This window comes from Hyalella azteca, unplaced genomic scaffold (genome assembly GCF_000764305.2).
Source record: "Hyalella azteca isolate HAZT.00-mixed unplaced genomic scaffold, Hazt_2.0.2 contig15125, whole genome shotgun sequence".
Classification (NCBI taxonomy): Eukaryota; Metazoa; Arthropoda; class Malacostraca; order Amphipoda; family Hyalellidae; genus Hyalella; species Hyalella azteca.
Window position 1 is genome coordinate 274,632 of NW_025944986.1, and position 18,183 is coordinate 292,814.

The window sequence follows — 18,183 nt, forward strand, 5'->3', positions numbered from 1 at the left end:
TTAATTATAATGCAGCTTATATTATGATAACTTAAGTTATGGAGTTTTTAATTTTCCTACTGTCATCGAAGCTTCTGTTCTTGAATGAGAAATGTTAAATAACTTGCACCTTTGAACCTGCAGTATTAGTCACTTTACAAATTATTACCAATGCATAACTTAATGGTAGTATTTAATAATTTGCAACTTGTCTTATTAAGAAAAGATGTGCAAGCATCGAGCACTGGAACTGTAATGTAACCGAATTATTAATTTTATTCGAATCATATCGCACCGCTGCCACGACCTGCCATCGCACCGCTGCCACGACCTGCCATCGCACCGCTGCCACGACCACAGAGAAAAGATGACGCGAGCTCTGATGCTTCTGATCGCCGCCGCCGCTGTCTCGTCCGCGGCGTAAGTGATTCGTTTGCAAGTCAATCGACGATGTGATATTGACAAGATTTGAGAACGTAATTGTTACTAATTCATATATGTCGTAATTATTTTGATTGTGTTATATTTGATTTAAATTAACGATTTCACTGAAGAATGACCCATATTTAGAGTAATAGACTGTGATTTTGCAATTTCGATATAGCGCGAAAATTATTTAATTTAGATTGTATTATTGCTTCATCATACCTGAGTGTCTGAACCTTGATCATTGCAACGTTTATACGTTATTTCCTGATGGTTTAACGATAAAATTAGAATGTGAAGAGCTGTATTCAGGCAGTTGTTTTGAAATATAATATCGTGTATATTTTCAAACGTTTTCCACATTTCAAACGTTTTCCAATTTTCAAACGTCAAAATTTTTCAAACGTTTTCCACATTTCATAGATGAAGGCCCTTGCTAATTTCATACACTGAAATTATTATTTTGAAATTTTTTGCAGAGGTGCATCTCCTTGTAGAGATGCTGTGAATGCGGGATACCTCGGCGTTACGCATAGCGTGGGCTCCAATAATTGCTATCTGCAGTACAAAACGGACTGGGACAAGTTTTCTTCAAGTGAGTTCAAAAGGAGTTAGTTAATTTGCATATATTTGTTCTTATTACTATTAACATAATTCCAACCTTTATTGATCGATTGTGTGTCTAAGCTCAACAACCAATACTTTAATTTAATATGTGAGGCAAACCACCTCGACTATGTGGGAGTAAGTTGACAACATATTGAAATTTACATCTTTTGGATTTATCTACTTCTTGTTAACGGATGCCATACACACTTAATATTTTTATTGAGCTAATTTCCTACACCTATTAAGCATTTTAAGCGAGCCTATACGAATAGAAACTCGTTTCAACATGACATCGACAGATGATCATTCAAAAACTACGTAATTTCCATAGACGCTTTGTGCAAACTGAAATGAACAGATTTAAATTTCATTTTCTCAACATTAAATTTTGATTTCCAATCGGTATGTATTGCTGGAGACTTCTAACAAGCAGCTTCATTGGCGATTGGCAGCTTCTAATGACGAATTGATTGGCATATCAGTGGTGCTCAAGATTTATTGTCCTCAATTTTAAAGTTACTGATGATTTGTGAGCGTCGGTTTTGCCTTGCAAGATCTTTGTTGAGATTCAGCCTGTGATTTTTCATCATTGTGTAGAAACTGTAGATGGTTGTAATTTTGTGCTTATTCATGAATGTGTAGATGATAGCAATACCAAACCCATCGACTTCATTTTTTCGCAAACAGTTTCAAAATGCTCCAACTTTACAAGTGTGACTGGGTACGATGCAGCAACGTGTGATCCGCTTGTGTTCAATTTCTCCAAGTGCTCATTGCAAGCACTCAAGCTCGTGAGTATTTCGGCATCCTGGCGCACTGAACAAATCGTGCAATTACTTTAGCATTGGTATAGACATGAACAATTTCGCCCAGGTGCTAATTTAGAACCCAATCTGCATTTTTACGGTGTGTTCAATCCCGATTTTTGACCGCTGAATTTATATATGTAGCGTTTTCTTAAACATTATCAGTGAGCTGCAATGGGATATTATAGATGTAGTTTACTTTGTAAAGCATAACTCTTGACCATACAAGTTTGCTTGTTTGCATGAAGAATACGATTTTTTTCAAAATCTCCCGATCCAGGGAGCCCACAATTCTTGCGGTCTCTCAAATTTCACCCCGCAAAACATTTAGTACTTGTTTATTTTTCTTAAAGTACTAACTTATTGTAATTTTTTGCAAAAGAAAGAAATCCCCAACCCCCAAAAATGAGCGTATCTGCTGCTTATTTTTTCTATTCTAATAGTTATTTCCATACCCTTCTTTCCTCAACAGCTGAAACCCGGCAACACATTGGACGATGCGGCTTTCCAGACACTTGCGCTGAATAACCAATGCAGCACTGATCCCAACTTCGCAAAGGCTTACCCGAAGTGCAAAAGCTCCACCATGAAATATTTGAACGTGAGTCCTACCAAATGTGTTTATTATCTTATCAAACTCGCGCAACAACTTTTTGTTCTACATATCACAAACATTAAAAATAAAGAAATTAGCTATCACGAGAGATAATTCAAGCAGATTAATAGATCATATCAAACTTTAAACGTGCCTGACTATAAAAGCTCATGATTTAAATTTTACGTCGCAGTTTCTCCGGCTCTTCGTGTGCCTCAAGGCTGCCGTTCCCTAATCCGCTCACCCAATGGAGGGAAATCTACTGACACGGAACAAGACTGGATGAACTCGCTCGCACTCTTCGTGCAAGGGATTTTCATATTCCTATATTATATTCATGGTGTTTCCTCAATAATGTAATTTTTCCTGAGAAAAGCTATGAGAACATCATCAATGCATAATATTTCGGTGAAATAATGTTATTTGCACTGCTCTATTTAAAGCGCCAATTTAGAATGGTGCAGAGAATGTTGACAATATCACTAATAGAATGGTGCACCTTGTTGACAATATCAGTAATAGATTAGATGATTGTAATATTTGTGATGAACTAAGATCAGTAATCGACGTTACCAGTTGCATCACCTCCTAAGTACGGATAGGTCCTACTGTCACGCTAGCCAGATCGAAGTCCGGATAGTTGTTGTACAGTCGCTCCAATTGTCTATTCATGGAATACTTAGGATGAAGTGGGATATTAAATGAAGGCAATATATTTACAACACGTGTAATTAATAAATAGTTAAAATGGTTTGTGAACAAATTACAGTCTTTGACATTGGAATGCGAGAAAGCTAAAGCAGTGAATGAGAACACTTGCTGGACAATAAATCAGAAAACCCCTTTAAGTACCCATCCCTAAAAAAGTTTTGTCAACAATCTAAAAAACTATATGATTCTCTTATTAACGCATGACACAACCCACCCTCAAGCCTCAAATTAGGTACTCAGTGCGCCGGTTAGGTCCTAGCAAATTTTACTGACAGCTAGCCAAATGTGGACGCATGCCGAAGGCCAGCTTCACACCTTACTCACATATCTTTGCGTGTGTGAGCTCACTATAGAGCAGAGGTCTCCAAACTACGGCCCGCGGGCCGGATCCGGCCCGCGGCTATAGGTTCCATCCGGCCCGCCCAGGATATCTCGTATTTCAACATAATGTGTACAAAAATCGAGCGTGGCATTTATTTCTGGTTACTCATGAACTAAAAACAGTAAATGGGCGTGACTGGTGTCTGTGGTTAGGTGTTGTCACGATTCTTTGAACTCCGAGCAGAAATCGAAATTTTCCTGAAGGAAAAGAATCGACCCCAGCCGCTACTCACACACGACGAATGGCTTTGAAAATTATCTTTTCCTGTGGATCTGACCACACACATGAATGAGTTTAATCTTAGGTTGCAAGACAAAACAGCGCACATTTGCGACATGTTTCCCCAAGTGAATGAGTTTCGACACAAGCTGTTTTTGTTTGAGACCCAGTTGATGAGGAACTGTTTCACGCACTTTCCATGTTGTGAAAAGTTTGAGCGAGAAACTTAAGTATATAAGAGCCGTGCATATCACCCCAATAAATGATTAGGCTCTAAGATTAAGCAACGACTAAGCGACGAAAGATTGTGTTCAGTTGCTCCGTAACACGTAAGTTCAGAATGAAATATTTATTCGTGCGATAATTTTGACTACCACATTTATTCGTAATTTGTGCAACTCCCCCCTCCGCCCATGAACTTCTCCGGCCCGTGAAGGTTTCAGAAAGCTTGCTAATGGCCCTTGGTGAAAAAAGTTTGGAGACCCCTGCTATATAGAGCATAGCAGCCTACCCAGCAGGCATCTAACGTTGAAACAACGTTAAAACGACGAATATATCATCTGAATTTCAGAATGAAATGTTGATCAATCAAAATTAGGCCTTGAATCAATATCGCAATGTGACCAACACTCGAAGAGACGTAATACAACTTAATTTCAACGTTGAAGCAACGTCGATCTTGGTACGTTGAAGATTGATCTATTTTCCAGCGTTGAACCAACGTTGTCACACCACAATTTATTGATATATTCATGGATATGTGAATATTTTTCTCAGCCTATATGTTCAAACGTTTCTTGAGTAACATATTTTTCTACTTATAATTTTTATGCCAAGTTTATGTAAAAAGAACTAAATTAAATTTTTACCTTGGAACCTTGATTATCGAATTGCAAATCTCATTTATGCCCTAATAAATTAATGGGCTTACATGCTTTCAAGATCAACACATTAAAAAAGGAGGATACATCAATTTCAGAATTTATTAAATTATATCATCGTTCATTAATTGCTCGTGAATGAAAATGAAACCAATAATATATACGTTTCGTTACAATTGCGACGTATTTTTGTTTACAATTCTTGATAATATATGGAGATAATTCAAGCAATATGAATTTTGAACCTATTTATTCTCGTGCAAATATGAATTGGGTTTATCAAGTCATTCGAACATATTTCGATGTCGAAAATCAGGTTGAAAAGCATCAGTTAGTATTAATTCTAAATCCTTATGCCTTGAATGAAATACGGCAAATAAGAATATTACGTATGGATCGAGGTACGATCGTTCAATCTCAATATTTTCTTAAGTCCTGAATAATTTTGTAAAAACATTGAACGCTAAACTACTACTGACCAAATATTTGTTCAGGCAATGGTTAGAGTCATTATGATAACCCGGACCTTAAACTATGATTTTGTATCTAACTGGGTGGACGACGAAGAAAAATAATATGCTTACTAATCTTGCGATAGTTGGCAATGATTTGCAACAGCAGACCGACGTATCCAACATGCCCCCTGCGGCAAACTGTTAAATTCAAATAGTATATTGATTTAATGTGCTAATTTTTAGCTCATCTTGGATGATAAATAAATTACAACTAATAATACTTATTAACGACTTTTATTAAGTATAAGTCGGCAGCATGAAGCAGGTAACCGGTTGTACCCTGAGCACGCGACCTGCAAGTGGTGACGATATGTGACGGGGCGGTGCTGTAGCGGTGTCTCTGAAGTAGCGGTCTCTGGACTCAGCATCGCGTCCGGGGGCCATAATTTCAAAATTCGCTAAGTGAACGTAAGTACTTACGCTCTATTTTCTTGTCTATGATTGGTGGATTTATCTTGAAAGACCGTCGATGATTGGCTGATGAACTAACGATCTCGTTTTTTTTTTTTTAAAGTATGGGTCCGGGCGTCAGCAGATTGAAAAATCCACTTACTCGTTCTTGCCTCAGTCCAATGTTGGCCATCCTACGTCTGGCTGCATGCTTCTATCACTCTCTCCTCATACCGTGCACGCTGTCTACGCTTGCATTTAAGAAAACTTAATTTAATATGATTTATCTAAACCTTTAATCTTGATAATTGGCAGGAGTAAAGCTATCGGTGAAACTATTCGTAATGTTACTTATGAGAAGAATTGAGTTAGTTAATTGAATTATGGAAAAATTAATTTAAAATTCATTTTGCACTATCTTTGTTGCTTCGGTAACATTAATAGTTAGCTTAATAGCTAAGGGTCGGAATATTAAATGTCTGAATATAAATTTTGTTTCGCGTAATTCCAGAAGATTACCTTTAATGAGAAATTTTAATTTAAAACCAAATGAATCTGTTTATTGTCCAACATATTTAAGATTTGCAATGCCTGCAATGGTTCTTACCTTTTGAACAATTTTTATTGCATTTTAATGGAACAACAGGAATGAATTTATCTATAAAAACGTGTAGCCACCAATGCTAATGACCCGTAGTATTGAACTTCGATGTATAGCGCCTCGCAGATGAACATATATCAATGCTTTAACAAGATGAGAACCTTCATCGTACCTGAAAGACGCACAGCTTTCAACGCATCTGATAACTCTCAAAACGTTTACGTATCTGAACACACTTAACAACCTTAAACATATCTGACCACACTCACAACCATAAACGTATCTGACCATCATCGCAACCTTCAACGTATTTGACCACACTCACAACCATCAGAGTGAGTGTGGTGGTTGTGAAGGTTGTGAGTGTGGACTCCACACTCACAACCTTCAAAATATCTGACCACACTCACAACCTTCTACATATCTGATCACACTCACAACCATCAGAGTGAGTGTGGTGGTTGTGAAGGTTGTGAGTGTGGACTTCACACTCACAACCTTCAAAATATCTAACCACACTCACAACCTTCAAAATATCTAACCACACTCACAACCTTCTAAATATCTGATCACACTCACAACCTTGAACATATCCTGTAAGTCTCACAAGTGTTGTGTGTAAGGTGATTTCCCAGGAGGCAGAAGACAACGTGTCATTAACGGAACCGTATCAGACTGGGTAACTGTGCGCAGTGGCGTACCGCAAGGAAGCGTTCTTGGGCCTTTTTTGTTTGTCGCTTATATAAATGATCTACCAGAAGTAGTGTCAAGCGTGTGCTCCATGTATGCCGATGAGACAAAAGTTTATAGTACAGTTAAGGATGCGTCAAATAAAAGGCAACTGTAAAATTATCTTGATAGTTTAGTTGACAGAGCTGATGCGTGGCAGCTGCGTTTCAATGCTGACAAGTGTATAGTACATCACCTCGGCAAGAACAATGAACAGCAAGCTTACAGCATGAGAAGACACGGTTGCAACGAGAGGGTTATGATTGAGAAGTCTTGCGTGGAAAAAGATCTTAGAGTTTGTGTCGACAAGGAGCTAAAATTTTATAGGCATATTGAAACGCAAGTTAATACATTCAATAAACTGCTTGGGCTAATCAGACGCTCCTACGAGTACTTAGATATAGAAATGACGAAGCTGTTGTTCACCTCTGTCGTGCGCCCGAACCTTGAGTTTGGAAACGTCGCGTGGTCACCGAGACTTGAAAAGGACAAAAATTTAGTTGAGAGCGTTCAAAGACGTGCAACAAGGATAATTCCAGGCTTAAAGGGCAAGTCTTATGAAGAAAGATTGAAGATTATGAAGCTTTCCAGTCTCCGTTATAGTCGCCTGCGTGGTGACCTCATTGAAGTATACAAGTATAATCATGGTTTGTACAAGGTCCCAGAAGGATTACTAGAATTTGAAACAAGAACCAACATCAGGGGCCACAGCTATAAACTAAAAAAAACTGCTGTACAACTTATCCACGCAACAACATTTCTTCCCGCTTCGAGTCACTGACATGTGGAACAGACTCCCTGAAGATATTGTTGACGCTCCGAGTATGAACACGTTTAAGAACAGACTAGACAAGGCCATGCATGAGCATATGTTCAGTCTTAAAATGCCTCGTATCCTACGGAACAACCGAAAAGAATCGATTTTAAATCTACCGTCTGTTGAAAAGATTTTATCAAAAGGCCAGTCTAGTCAAGAAAAGTACAAGAATCGGCGACAGGCCTATCCAGGCCTATTCTTCAATGCCGAAGTTACTATACTATACCATATCTGACCACACTCGCAACCTTCAACATAGATGAGAACACTCCTGACCTTCAACGTATCTGGCCAAACTTTCCACCTTCAATGTATCTGACAGACGCACAACCTTCGCCGTAGCTGACTAATGTTCCTATTGGTTCAGGTTCAAACGGGTGGGTTAATTGATTCATTGACGGTAACTTCCAGTGGGTGTTAGGGTTATTATGATTTGTCCAGGTTCCAAGTTTATTAGGTAGAACAGCAGAAGAGAGGAGGGAAGTTCTCCTACAAATAAACACCCATTTAACTAAATTAATTAAACACAATAACCAGACAAGTACAACAATAATTTAAACATATTCTCGCAGTTATTCTATTTCAAATCAGAGCACCTAGACACTTACCAAGAGCAAGAACACAAGCGGCTGTCTTCAGTAAGGATCAACGAATGACCAAACCGTAAAACAAGTCCTTCCAATACTTTGGTTGATGTTGCCAGAACATGTGCTACAGGATTCCTTAAACTGAAATTCATTGCACTGACCACACTCACAGTCTTATGCGTATCTGACCACATTCTCAAACTCACATCTGACAGACGTACAACCTCCAACGTATCTGACCAACGTATCGAGCGCTTCATCAAAGCGCTGAAATTTTCTTCCTATGTCACTCCCGCTACAATATTGCATAATATTTTAGGACACTAACGTCCAGAGTTAATTTTTTCATTATCAAAGAACTTTGCGAGGGTTAAATATATTCGATGCTTATCTCATAATTCGGCGATATTGTAGCGGGAGAACTACGCTCCACACACAAAGTTACTGGGTCTCTGCAAGCGGGCCCTAACGTACGAGGATGAATCGCAATGGATCAGGGAATCTTCAAAGACCACACGATATATTTAAATTTCATGGAGCATCCGCAGCCACAACATAAGACTATAAACTAAATGCGTATAGGTTTACGAGTACAGACAATAAATAGACATTAAATACAGATATATATGGACATTACAAAGTGTAGTAGGTCAGGCAAAGATAGGCTGCTTACCAGCAATCCGCTGCTTCCCGAGAAAACTCCCTGCGCATACTTCTCGGCCCGATACACAATCATCACTATGAGTTTTGCTCATCTCGCCTTAATAACTAGTGCTGATTTATCACGCAATTGAATTTGTTGCGGTCTAGTCACACAGTTAAAATTTGCCAGGCATAGGTACCACACCATTCCAAATTGGATCTTTAAACCACGAGAATTCCATAATTCATCTTAATTCATCATAACAGTCGAATAATGAAGTCGAGTAGTTTTCAATGTTGATTATGAAGAAGTGATGTCATATTTTCTCTGGCTCTTTGCAGGACCAACATCACATGCAACCAACCGGCTACCACCTCGTAATAAATATATATATATATTTTTCAAAACAAGCGTAATCGCAAAACAAAGCCTCTCTTCTTTTTGATTACTTTGCAAATGATCATATCAGATGCCGTCATCATTAACATAATTTATCAGACCTCAAGATTTATCGTGTGCTGTCATTTTTTTAGTTCGCTGCACGTGGCCCAACACGCCTGATGCTCGTAAAATGCATATCTCACTGCGACGACGCAGCTAAGCATGTCAGTCCTTTTGCTTCATTTATAATTCTGCAATAGAATTTACTCATCACCAACATAATTAATCAGAACTCAAGATTAATCGACTGCTGTCGTTTTGTTAGCTTGCAGCACTTGGACCAACACGCCTGAGGCTCGTAAAATGAAAAGTCGCTCCGTGTCTATACGCAGCTAAGCATGTCAGTTCCCTTGGTTCATTTATAATTCTACAATAGAAAAAATAAATGAGATCATTGAATGAAATGTACACATCATTAACATCATTTATCAGACCTCAAGATTTATCGTGTGCTGTCATTTTGTTAGCTTGCTGCACTTGGACCAACGCGCCTGAGGCTCGTAAAATGAACATCTCTCTGCGACGACGCAGCTATGAATGCCAGTCTTTTGCTTCACTGGTAATTCTGCAAAAGAAAAAAAGAATATCCTGGAATTTAATCTACGTGGTATTCTTGCCCTCTCAGACGATCCGGTTGAGGCGCTCGTATACTGTACGACAAAGATGTAATATGCGGCGAAAGTTTAGAGATTAAATTTCGTGTACAGTCACGGAAAAATCCTTGATCTATTTCATGAGGAGACAATATTTTTAAATATAATTCTGTCAATAAATAAAATTTAGTAAATTTCTTAAGTTATTGTCAGAAAAATGATTTAGGTGAATTCTTGCATCAGATGAGTATAAGATGTAATTATTCTTATTAGTGAGAGCTATGATGTTTTACAAGGGCTTTAACGAGTCATTGCCGACCGACATGGGACCCATGGAATTATGGAATGATGACTCAAACGATGATCATGGTGACATGGAAATGATGACCCGTGAGTGTGGACAATTTTTTATTAGAATGCAGCTCATTTTATGAATGACTTCAGTCATAAAGTTTTTAATTCACCTATTGTCATCGCAGCTTCAGTTTCTAAGGAATGTTAAATAACTTGCAACTTTGATCCTGCAGTATTAACCACTTCACAAATTATTAACAATGCAATACTCAATGGTAGTATTTCGTAATTTGCGACTTGTCGAATAAGCAAAAGATGTCTAAGTACCGAGCACCGGAACTGTAATGTAACCAATAAATTAATTTTATTCGACTGCTTAAATTAACTAATTGCAATTGTTTTTGACGCAGTACACATCATTCGCCTTCTTAGTGGTCCAATCTTTCACACCATCTGAGTGAAATTGAGATAAAAATTTAGAAAATTATTAGCCATAAGAATATTTATTATTAATTGGCATCGGTCTTGTAGACAATAAATATTGTTCTATATGCTATCATCTGCCGAATCCAGATTTTACAACAGTATGGAGTTTTTTATATTCGAAAAAATAGTTATGATATATTTTGCCCAAAGAAAAGAAATCATCGAAAAGACATCAAGTCATATTCGGGAACACAAGTTTCCGAAATTCACTCTGTCCATTCTATCCTTCAGATTTTAGCTTTGTATATTTATAAACATCAAAATTGATGATGATTCTGCACGCATGTGTGCACAATCTATCATTAATCACATCGTCTGACGCATTTCTTAACACCTGTCCCAATATATCCAAAGCCTATAACATGGCCACCACATGCCCACCCCGCATCAGGATCAAGCCGTACTTGCCTGCCTACGCACGACCTGCCATCGCACCGCTGCCACGGCCTGCCATCGCACCGCTGCCACGACCTGCCATCGCACTGCTGCTCTGACCTGCCATCGCACCGCTGCCACGACCTGCCATCGCACCGCTGCCACGACCTGCCATCGCACTGCTGCTCTGACGACCTGCCATCGCACCGCTGCCCATCGCACCGCTGCCACGACCTGCCATCGCACCGCTGCCACGACCACAGAGAAAAGATGACGCGAGCTCTGATGCTTCTGATCGCCGCCGCCGCCGCTGCCTCGTCCGCGGCGTAAGTGCTTCGTTTGCAAGTCAATCGATGATGTGATATTGACGAGATTTGAGAATGTAATTGTAAATTATTCATACGTATATGTCGTGATATTTGTTTGAAATTAATGATATAACTGGAGGATGACCCATATTTTGAGTAATTTATTATGATTTTTTAACTTCGATCTAGCTCGAACATTATTTAATCTACATTACACTATTATTTCGTCATTCCAGAGTGTTTAACCTTGATTGTGGCAATGTTGAGTTTATACGTTATTTTCCAATGGCCTACCGAGAAAATTCGGATGTGACGAGCTGTATTCAGGTTCCTTGTTTTGAAATAAAATATCGTGTATATTTTTACGAGATTTTTCAAACGTTTTCCGCATTTCAAAGAAGAAGCCATTTGCCAATTTGATACACTGCAATAATTATTTTTTAATTTTTACAGAGGTGTATCCCCGTGTAGAGAAGCGATGGCGGAGGGAAATGACGTCATCGCCACTGCCTCCTATACTTGCTACGAGCAGCACAGAGATGACTGGGATAAGTTTTCTTCAAGTGAGTGCAAAAAAAGAGTTATTTTGCATCCATTTATTCCCCTTGCCAATAAAATAATTCCGAGCTTAAATTGATCGATTGTGGGTCTAAGCTCAGCAACCAATATATTTAGTTAATATGTGAGACAAACCACCACGGGTGCCTGGGAGTTGGTTGACGACATATCGAAATTATATCGTCTTGATTTATATACTTTTTGTTAACGGATACCGTAAACACTTAATATTTTCATTGAGCTAATATTCTTAACATATTAAGCATTTTGTGCAAGCCCACACGATTAGGAAGTCGTTCCCAGATTACATCGACAGATGATCATTGAACTACTGTGTGCTTTTCCAGAGGCGCTTGCTGTAAACTGAAATGAACAATTTAAAATTCCGCTTCTTTAAATTTAAATTTTAGTTTCCCAAGCGGTATGTATATTGCTGGAGACGTTCAACAGGCAGTTTCATTGACGATTGGCAGCTTTAAATTAATCGATTGGCGTCATTGGAGCTCAAGATTTACTGTCCTAAATTTTAAACTTACCGGTGATTTGTGGCGTCAGTATTGCCTTGCAAAATCTTAGTTGAGATTCAGCCTGTGATTTTTCATCATTGTGTAGATGGTAGTAATGTAAAAGTAATCGACTACATTTTTTTCCCAACAGATTCAAAATGCACCAACATCACAAGTTTGACTAGGTACGATGCAGCAACATGCGACCCAATTCTGTTCAAATATTCTAAGTGCTCGTTGCAAGTAACCAAGCTCGTGAGTATTTCAGTACATTGGCGCCCTAAAAACTTCGTGCAATTATTTGAGATGGTTTAGACATGAATGATTTCGCCTATACACTAATTTAGGACCCAATCTGCATTTTTACAGCGAATTCAATCCTGATTCATGACCGATTAATTGATATATGTAGCGTTTTCTTAAGTATTATCAGTGAACAGCAACGGGATAGTATAGATGTAGCTTATTTTGCAGAGCATAACTCTTGACCATACAAGTTATCGTATTGCATGACGAATACAAATTTTGCAAAATCTCCAGTTCTAGGGAGCCCGTAATTCTAAAATTCTCAAATTTCATACCGCGAAATTTTTATTCCTTGCTTATTTTTCTTAAAATACCAACCTTTTGTAATTTCGGTAACATAAAGTAATCTCCAACCCCAAAAATGAGCGTATCTGCTGCTTACCTTTTTCTATTCTAATAGTTATTTCCATATCCTTCTCTCCTCAACAGCTGAAACCGAACAACACAATGGACCATAAGGCTTTCCAAACGATTACGCTGAAGAACAAATGCAGCACTGATGCCAACTTCGCAAAAGCTTACCCGAAGTGCAAAAGGACCACCATGAAATATTTGAACGTGAGTCATAAAAAATGTGTTTATTTTCCCTAGCACTTGCACAACATGTCTTTTGTTATAAATATCGCCAACAATAAAAAATACAGAAATTAGTTATCACTAGATACGATTCAAGCAGAGTAATAGATCATAATTCATAGGAATGTATCCAACTTTAAGCGTGCCTGACTATAAGAGCTCATGATCTAAATTTTGCGTGGCAGGTAATCCGGCTCTTCGTGTGCCTCAAAGCTGCCGTGCCCTAATCCGCTCACCCAATGGAGGAGAATCCACTGACTCGGAACAAGACTGACTGAACTCGCCCTCTCTTTTCGTGCACGGGATTTTTTATTTCTATATTAAATTTGTTGGGGTTTCTGCAATAATGTAGTTATTTTCCTGAAAAAAAAAAACTGTGAGAATATCATCAATGCAAAATATTTCACAGATATTGAGTTATTTGCGCTGCTCCATTCATACAGCGGATTTAGTATCGCAGAGACGAAATTTGAATTATGTCAACCTCTACCATGTTGATAATATCATCAATAGACCAGATTATCACAATATTTAACAAAAAACTTAAAAGCAAAGAAAACTCCACAAAAATTCATAGTATCTTTAAAGAAAACGTTTCGGAGTCCAGCTACATCGTCAGTTCGAAAATTCTAGAACACAGATAAATCAGTAATTAGTAGTCATGATTGCAACAAAAAACCTAAGCTGTAAAACCTATCTATTTACAATTTCCAGCGGGTAAGAGCTAAAAGCTAAATTCAAACTAGGCCTCTGTTTAAAAATATACAATGATTCTAAAATGCGCAAATCAGAAACACCGGAACTGGAAGCTAAAACTTTGAAGTCACTGTCAGACACTGGGACATCGCACTGCTCGGCGTGAGCCCGCACAGCTGAATGAGGGGGGCGCGATAGTAAGTTACCAGTTCTACAACTTCTGCCCTTATGTTCTGCGACCCTAGAATAAAGATTGCGAGACGTCATCCCGACGTACGCAGATGCACATCGTGCACAACTATATTCATAAACTAGGGACGCTCGCATATGCATAGGGAGAGTATCTTTGTACCTAAAAAAAGAACCGATTTTAAAATGGTTGACCAATATAACACGTAGGTTAATATTTGCGAAATACTTAGAAAACAGAAGTTTTAGCTCCCTTGACATAGTTTCGGATGCAGGGCCGAAATATGGAAGAGAGCAATAAACAAATATTTGTGATGAACTAAGCTCAGAAATCAAAGTTACCAGCTGCATCACCTCCTAAGTACGGATAGATCCTATCGTCACGCTCACCAGAAGTCCGGATCGGAGTTGTACTATCGCTCCTAGTGGCCATTCAAGGAACACTTATGAAGAAGCGACATCTTAAAGGAAGGCAGTAAATTTACAGGCAGCATATTTACAACGGCTGAGGACAGTACATTTACTACGTGGATAATAATTAATTAGTATGGTAAAATGGTTTGTGAACAAGTTGAAAGTCTTTGACATTTGCATGCGAAGGAGAGCGAAAGCTGGGAAAAAGAATACTTCCTGACACTAAAAAGGAAACCCAATCATAAGACAATATTTTGTCTGCAATTTTCTTATACTCTTACTGACGCATAACACACCTTACCCACAAGCCTCAAATTAGTTACCTATGCTGTGGGTCGGTTAGGTCCTTGCAAATTTTACTGACAGCTAGCAAAATGTAGACTCATACCGAAGGCCGGCTTCACACTTTACTCGCATACTTTCCCGTGGGTATAAACTCGCTAGAGAGCACAGCAGCCTACCCAGCAGTCAGATGATGTTGAAACAACGTTTAAACGAGCATAGCAGCCTACATAGCAGGCATCTAACGTTGAAACAACGTAAATAGCTTTTGATTTCATGATTTCAGATTGAAATGCTGATCAACCAAAATCAAACGTGAATCAATTTCGAAATTTGACTCGAAGTTACGTAAAACATCTTAATTTCAACGTTGAAGCAACGTTGATATCGGCACATTGAATTTTGATCTATTTTCAAGTGTTGAACCATCGTTATCACCCCAATATTGAATGATATATGGATGTATATGTGACTATTTTTGTCAGCCTATATTTACAAACGTTTCCTATTAAGTGTTTTTATTTCCATTTATATGCCAAGTTTGTGCAAAAAGAACTAAATTACATTTTTAACAGGGAACCATGAATATCGAGTGCGAATCATTTTAGAACAATTAATATTGTAAATATTATATACGGTCTTACATAACATGAATAATGGGTTTACATGCTTTCTAGATCATTAAATTGAGAAAAGGACTATACAATATTTCCAAAATTTATTAAATTACACTATAGCTCAATGCTCGTGAATGAAAATGGAACCAATAATATATACGTTTCATTTACTAATTGCACACTCATTTTTTGTGAACAATTCTCAATAATAGATGGAGATAATTCACGCAATACGCATTTTCAACTTATTTATTCTCTTGCAAATTTGAATTAGATTTATCAAATCATTCAAACATATATCGGTGTCGAAAAATCAGGTAGAGAAGCAGCAGTCAGTATTAATTCAACATCGATATGCCTTAATTATTGAAATAGGGCAAATAAGAATAATACATATCGATTGAAGTGCTATCGTTTACCCTCAAAATTTTCTGAGATCCTGAATAATTTTGAAAACACTGAACGCTGAACAACTGCCGAATAAATATTTGTTACAGGAAATGGCTATAGTCGAGTAACTAAGTCGACATATCTGACCGCACTCACGTCCTTCAACGTGTCCCACCGTCATCACAACCTTCAACGTATTTGACGCAATATTATTACATCCTTTAACGTATCTGACCACACTCATAATCTTATATGTATCTGAACACACTTAATTCCTTCAAAGTATCCCACTACAATCATAACCTTCAACGTATTTGGCCGACTTTCAACCTTCAATGTATCTGACAGACGCACAACCTTCAACGTAACTGACCAAAGCACAACCTTTACCGTAGCTGACCACACTCACAGTCTTATACGTATGTGACCACATTCTCAAACTCACATCTAACAGACGTATAACCTTCAACGTATCTGACCAACGTATCGCGCGCTTCATCAAAGCGCTGAAATTTCCTTCCCGTGTCACTCCGGCTAACATTTCCTAACATTTTAGGACACAAACGACCAGTTAATTTCTTTACATAATCAATGAACTCGGCGAGGGTTGAATATTTTCGATGCTCATCTTATTCGATGACACCATCTTTCCATAGGTGAGTTTTGAAGCACAAATTGTGAGAAATATTTCCAAAATAATTTCTCTTTAGTAACTATAGTGCTGATTTTTCATGCAAGAAATTGCTTCGGTCAAGTCACACAGTTGAAAGTTGCCAGGCATACCACACCATTACAATTTGGATCTTAAAACCACGAGAATTCCCATAATTTTTCTGAATTCATCATAACAGGCGAATAATGAAGTCGAGTAGTTTGCGATGTTGATTATGGTGAAGTAACGTCAGATTTTTTCTGGCTCTTTGCAAAACCAACATCGCCTGAAACCGGCTACCACCTTGTAATGTTTTTTTTTTAAACAAGCGTACTCGCAAAACATAGCATCTCTTCAATTTTATTACTCCTCAAATGATCATATCAGATGCCGTCATCATTAACATCATTTATCTTACCTCAAGATTGATCGACTGCTGCCGTTTTGTTAGCTCGCTGCACTTGGACCAACGCGCCTGAGGCTCGTAAAATAAACGTCTCTCTGCGACGACGCAGCTAAGCATGTCAGTCTTTTGCTTCATTTATTATTCTATAATAGAATTTAGTTATCACTAACATCATTAACCAGATCTCAAGATTGATCGACTGCTGCCGTTTTGTTAGCTCGCTGCACTTGGACCACCACTCCTGAGGCTCGTAAAATGAACGTCTCTCTGCGAAGACGCATCTAAACATATCAGTCCTCGTGATTCACCTATAACTCTGCAATAGAAAAAAATAAAGAAGATTCTGGAATTAGATGTATGTCGCATTTTTGCCTACACAAACGCTTCGAATGAGGCGCTCGTACTGTACGGCTAGAATGAAATATGTGGCGACCGATGCATAACCTATATAATGGTAGTATTTAATAATTTGTGACTGGTCGTATTAGCAAAAGATGCGTAAGCATCGAGCACCGGAACTGTAATGTAACCAAATATTAATTTTGTTCGACTCAATAAATTAATTCATTACAACTATTATCGACACAGTACATATCTTTTGCCTTTGTGGTCTAAATAAATGTCATGTGAGTGAAATTGAGATAATACTTAATCATGAGGATATTAATAATTATTTGTCAAGGGTCATTTAGGATAATAAATATTGTTCTATATACTATCATTGGCCGAATACATATATTTCACAACAGTAAACAGTATTGAATTTAATAATCGAAAAAAATTGTTATAATATATATTTTGCCAAAAGAAAATAAATTATCGAAAAATATTAGTACTTATATTATCAGTCTGCTTATATCGCAAGTTCACAAGGAATTTAAAAGCAAAGAAAACGCCAAGAAAATTCACCATATCGATATTGAAAACGTTTCGGAGTCCAGCTCCATCATCAGTTCGACTATACTAAAAGTTTAGTTTTTTTAGTTTAGTCGAACTGATGATGGAGCTGGACTCTGAAACGTTTTCAATATCGATATGGTGAATTTTCTTGGCGTTTTCTTTGCTTTTAAATTCCTCGAAAAAATATTAAGTCATATTCTGGAACACAAGTTTCCAAAATCATATGAACAGACAGCATTCTGCCCTTCAGATTTAAGCTTTGAATATATAGAGGCAGCATAATTGATGATGCCTATGCACGCAT

At 37.9% G+C, this 18,183-nt stretch overlaps 2 protein-coding genes across 2 annotated transcripts; both read left to right on the forward strand.

Annotated features, from left to right (window-relative positions):
• The first annotated feature begins 280 nt into the window (after positions 1 to 280).
• Positions 281 to 4,721, forward strand: LOC108673163. The gene is made up of 5 exons (XM_018160951.2): positions 281 to 399; positions 885 to 1,000; positions 1,702 to 1,805; positions 2,293 to 2,421; positions 2,609 to 4,721. Exons 1-5 carry the CDS (start codon positions 347 to 349, stop codon positions 2,648 to 2,650), a joined length of 444 nt encoding a protein of 147 aa, XP_018016440.1. The 5' UTR covers positions 281 to 346; the 3' UTR covers positions 2,651 to 4,721.
• Positions 4,722 to 11,297: 6,576 nt separating this feature from the next.
• LOC108673164 lies at positions 11,298 to 13,677 on the forward strand. Its single transcript, XM_018160952.2, has 5 exons — positions 11,298 to 11,405; positions 11,841 to 11,950; positions 12,603 to 12,706; positions 13,187 to 13,315; positions 13,519 to 13,677. Exons 1-5 carry the CDS (start codon positions 11,350 to 11,352, stop codon positions 13,558 to 13,560), a joined length of 441 nt encoding a protein of 146 aa, XP_018016441.1. The 5' UTR covers positions 11,298 to 11,349; the 3' UTR covers positions 13,561 to 13,677.
• The last annotated feature ends 4,506 nt before the right edge of the window (positions 13,678 to 18,183 follow it).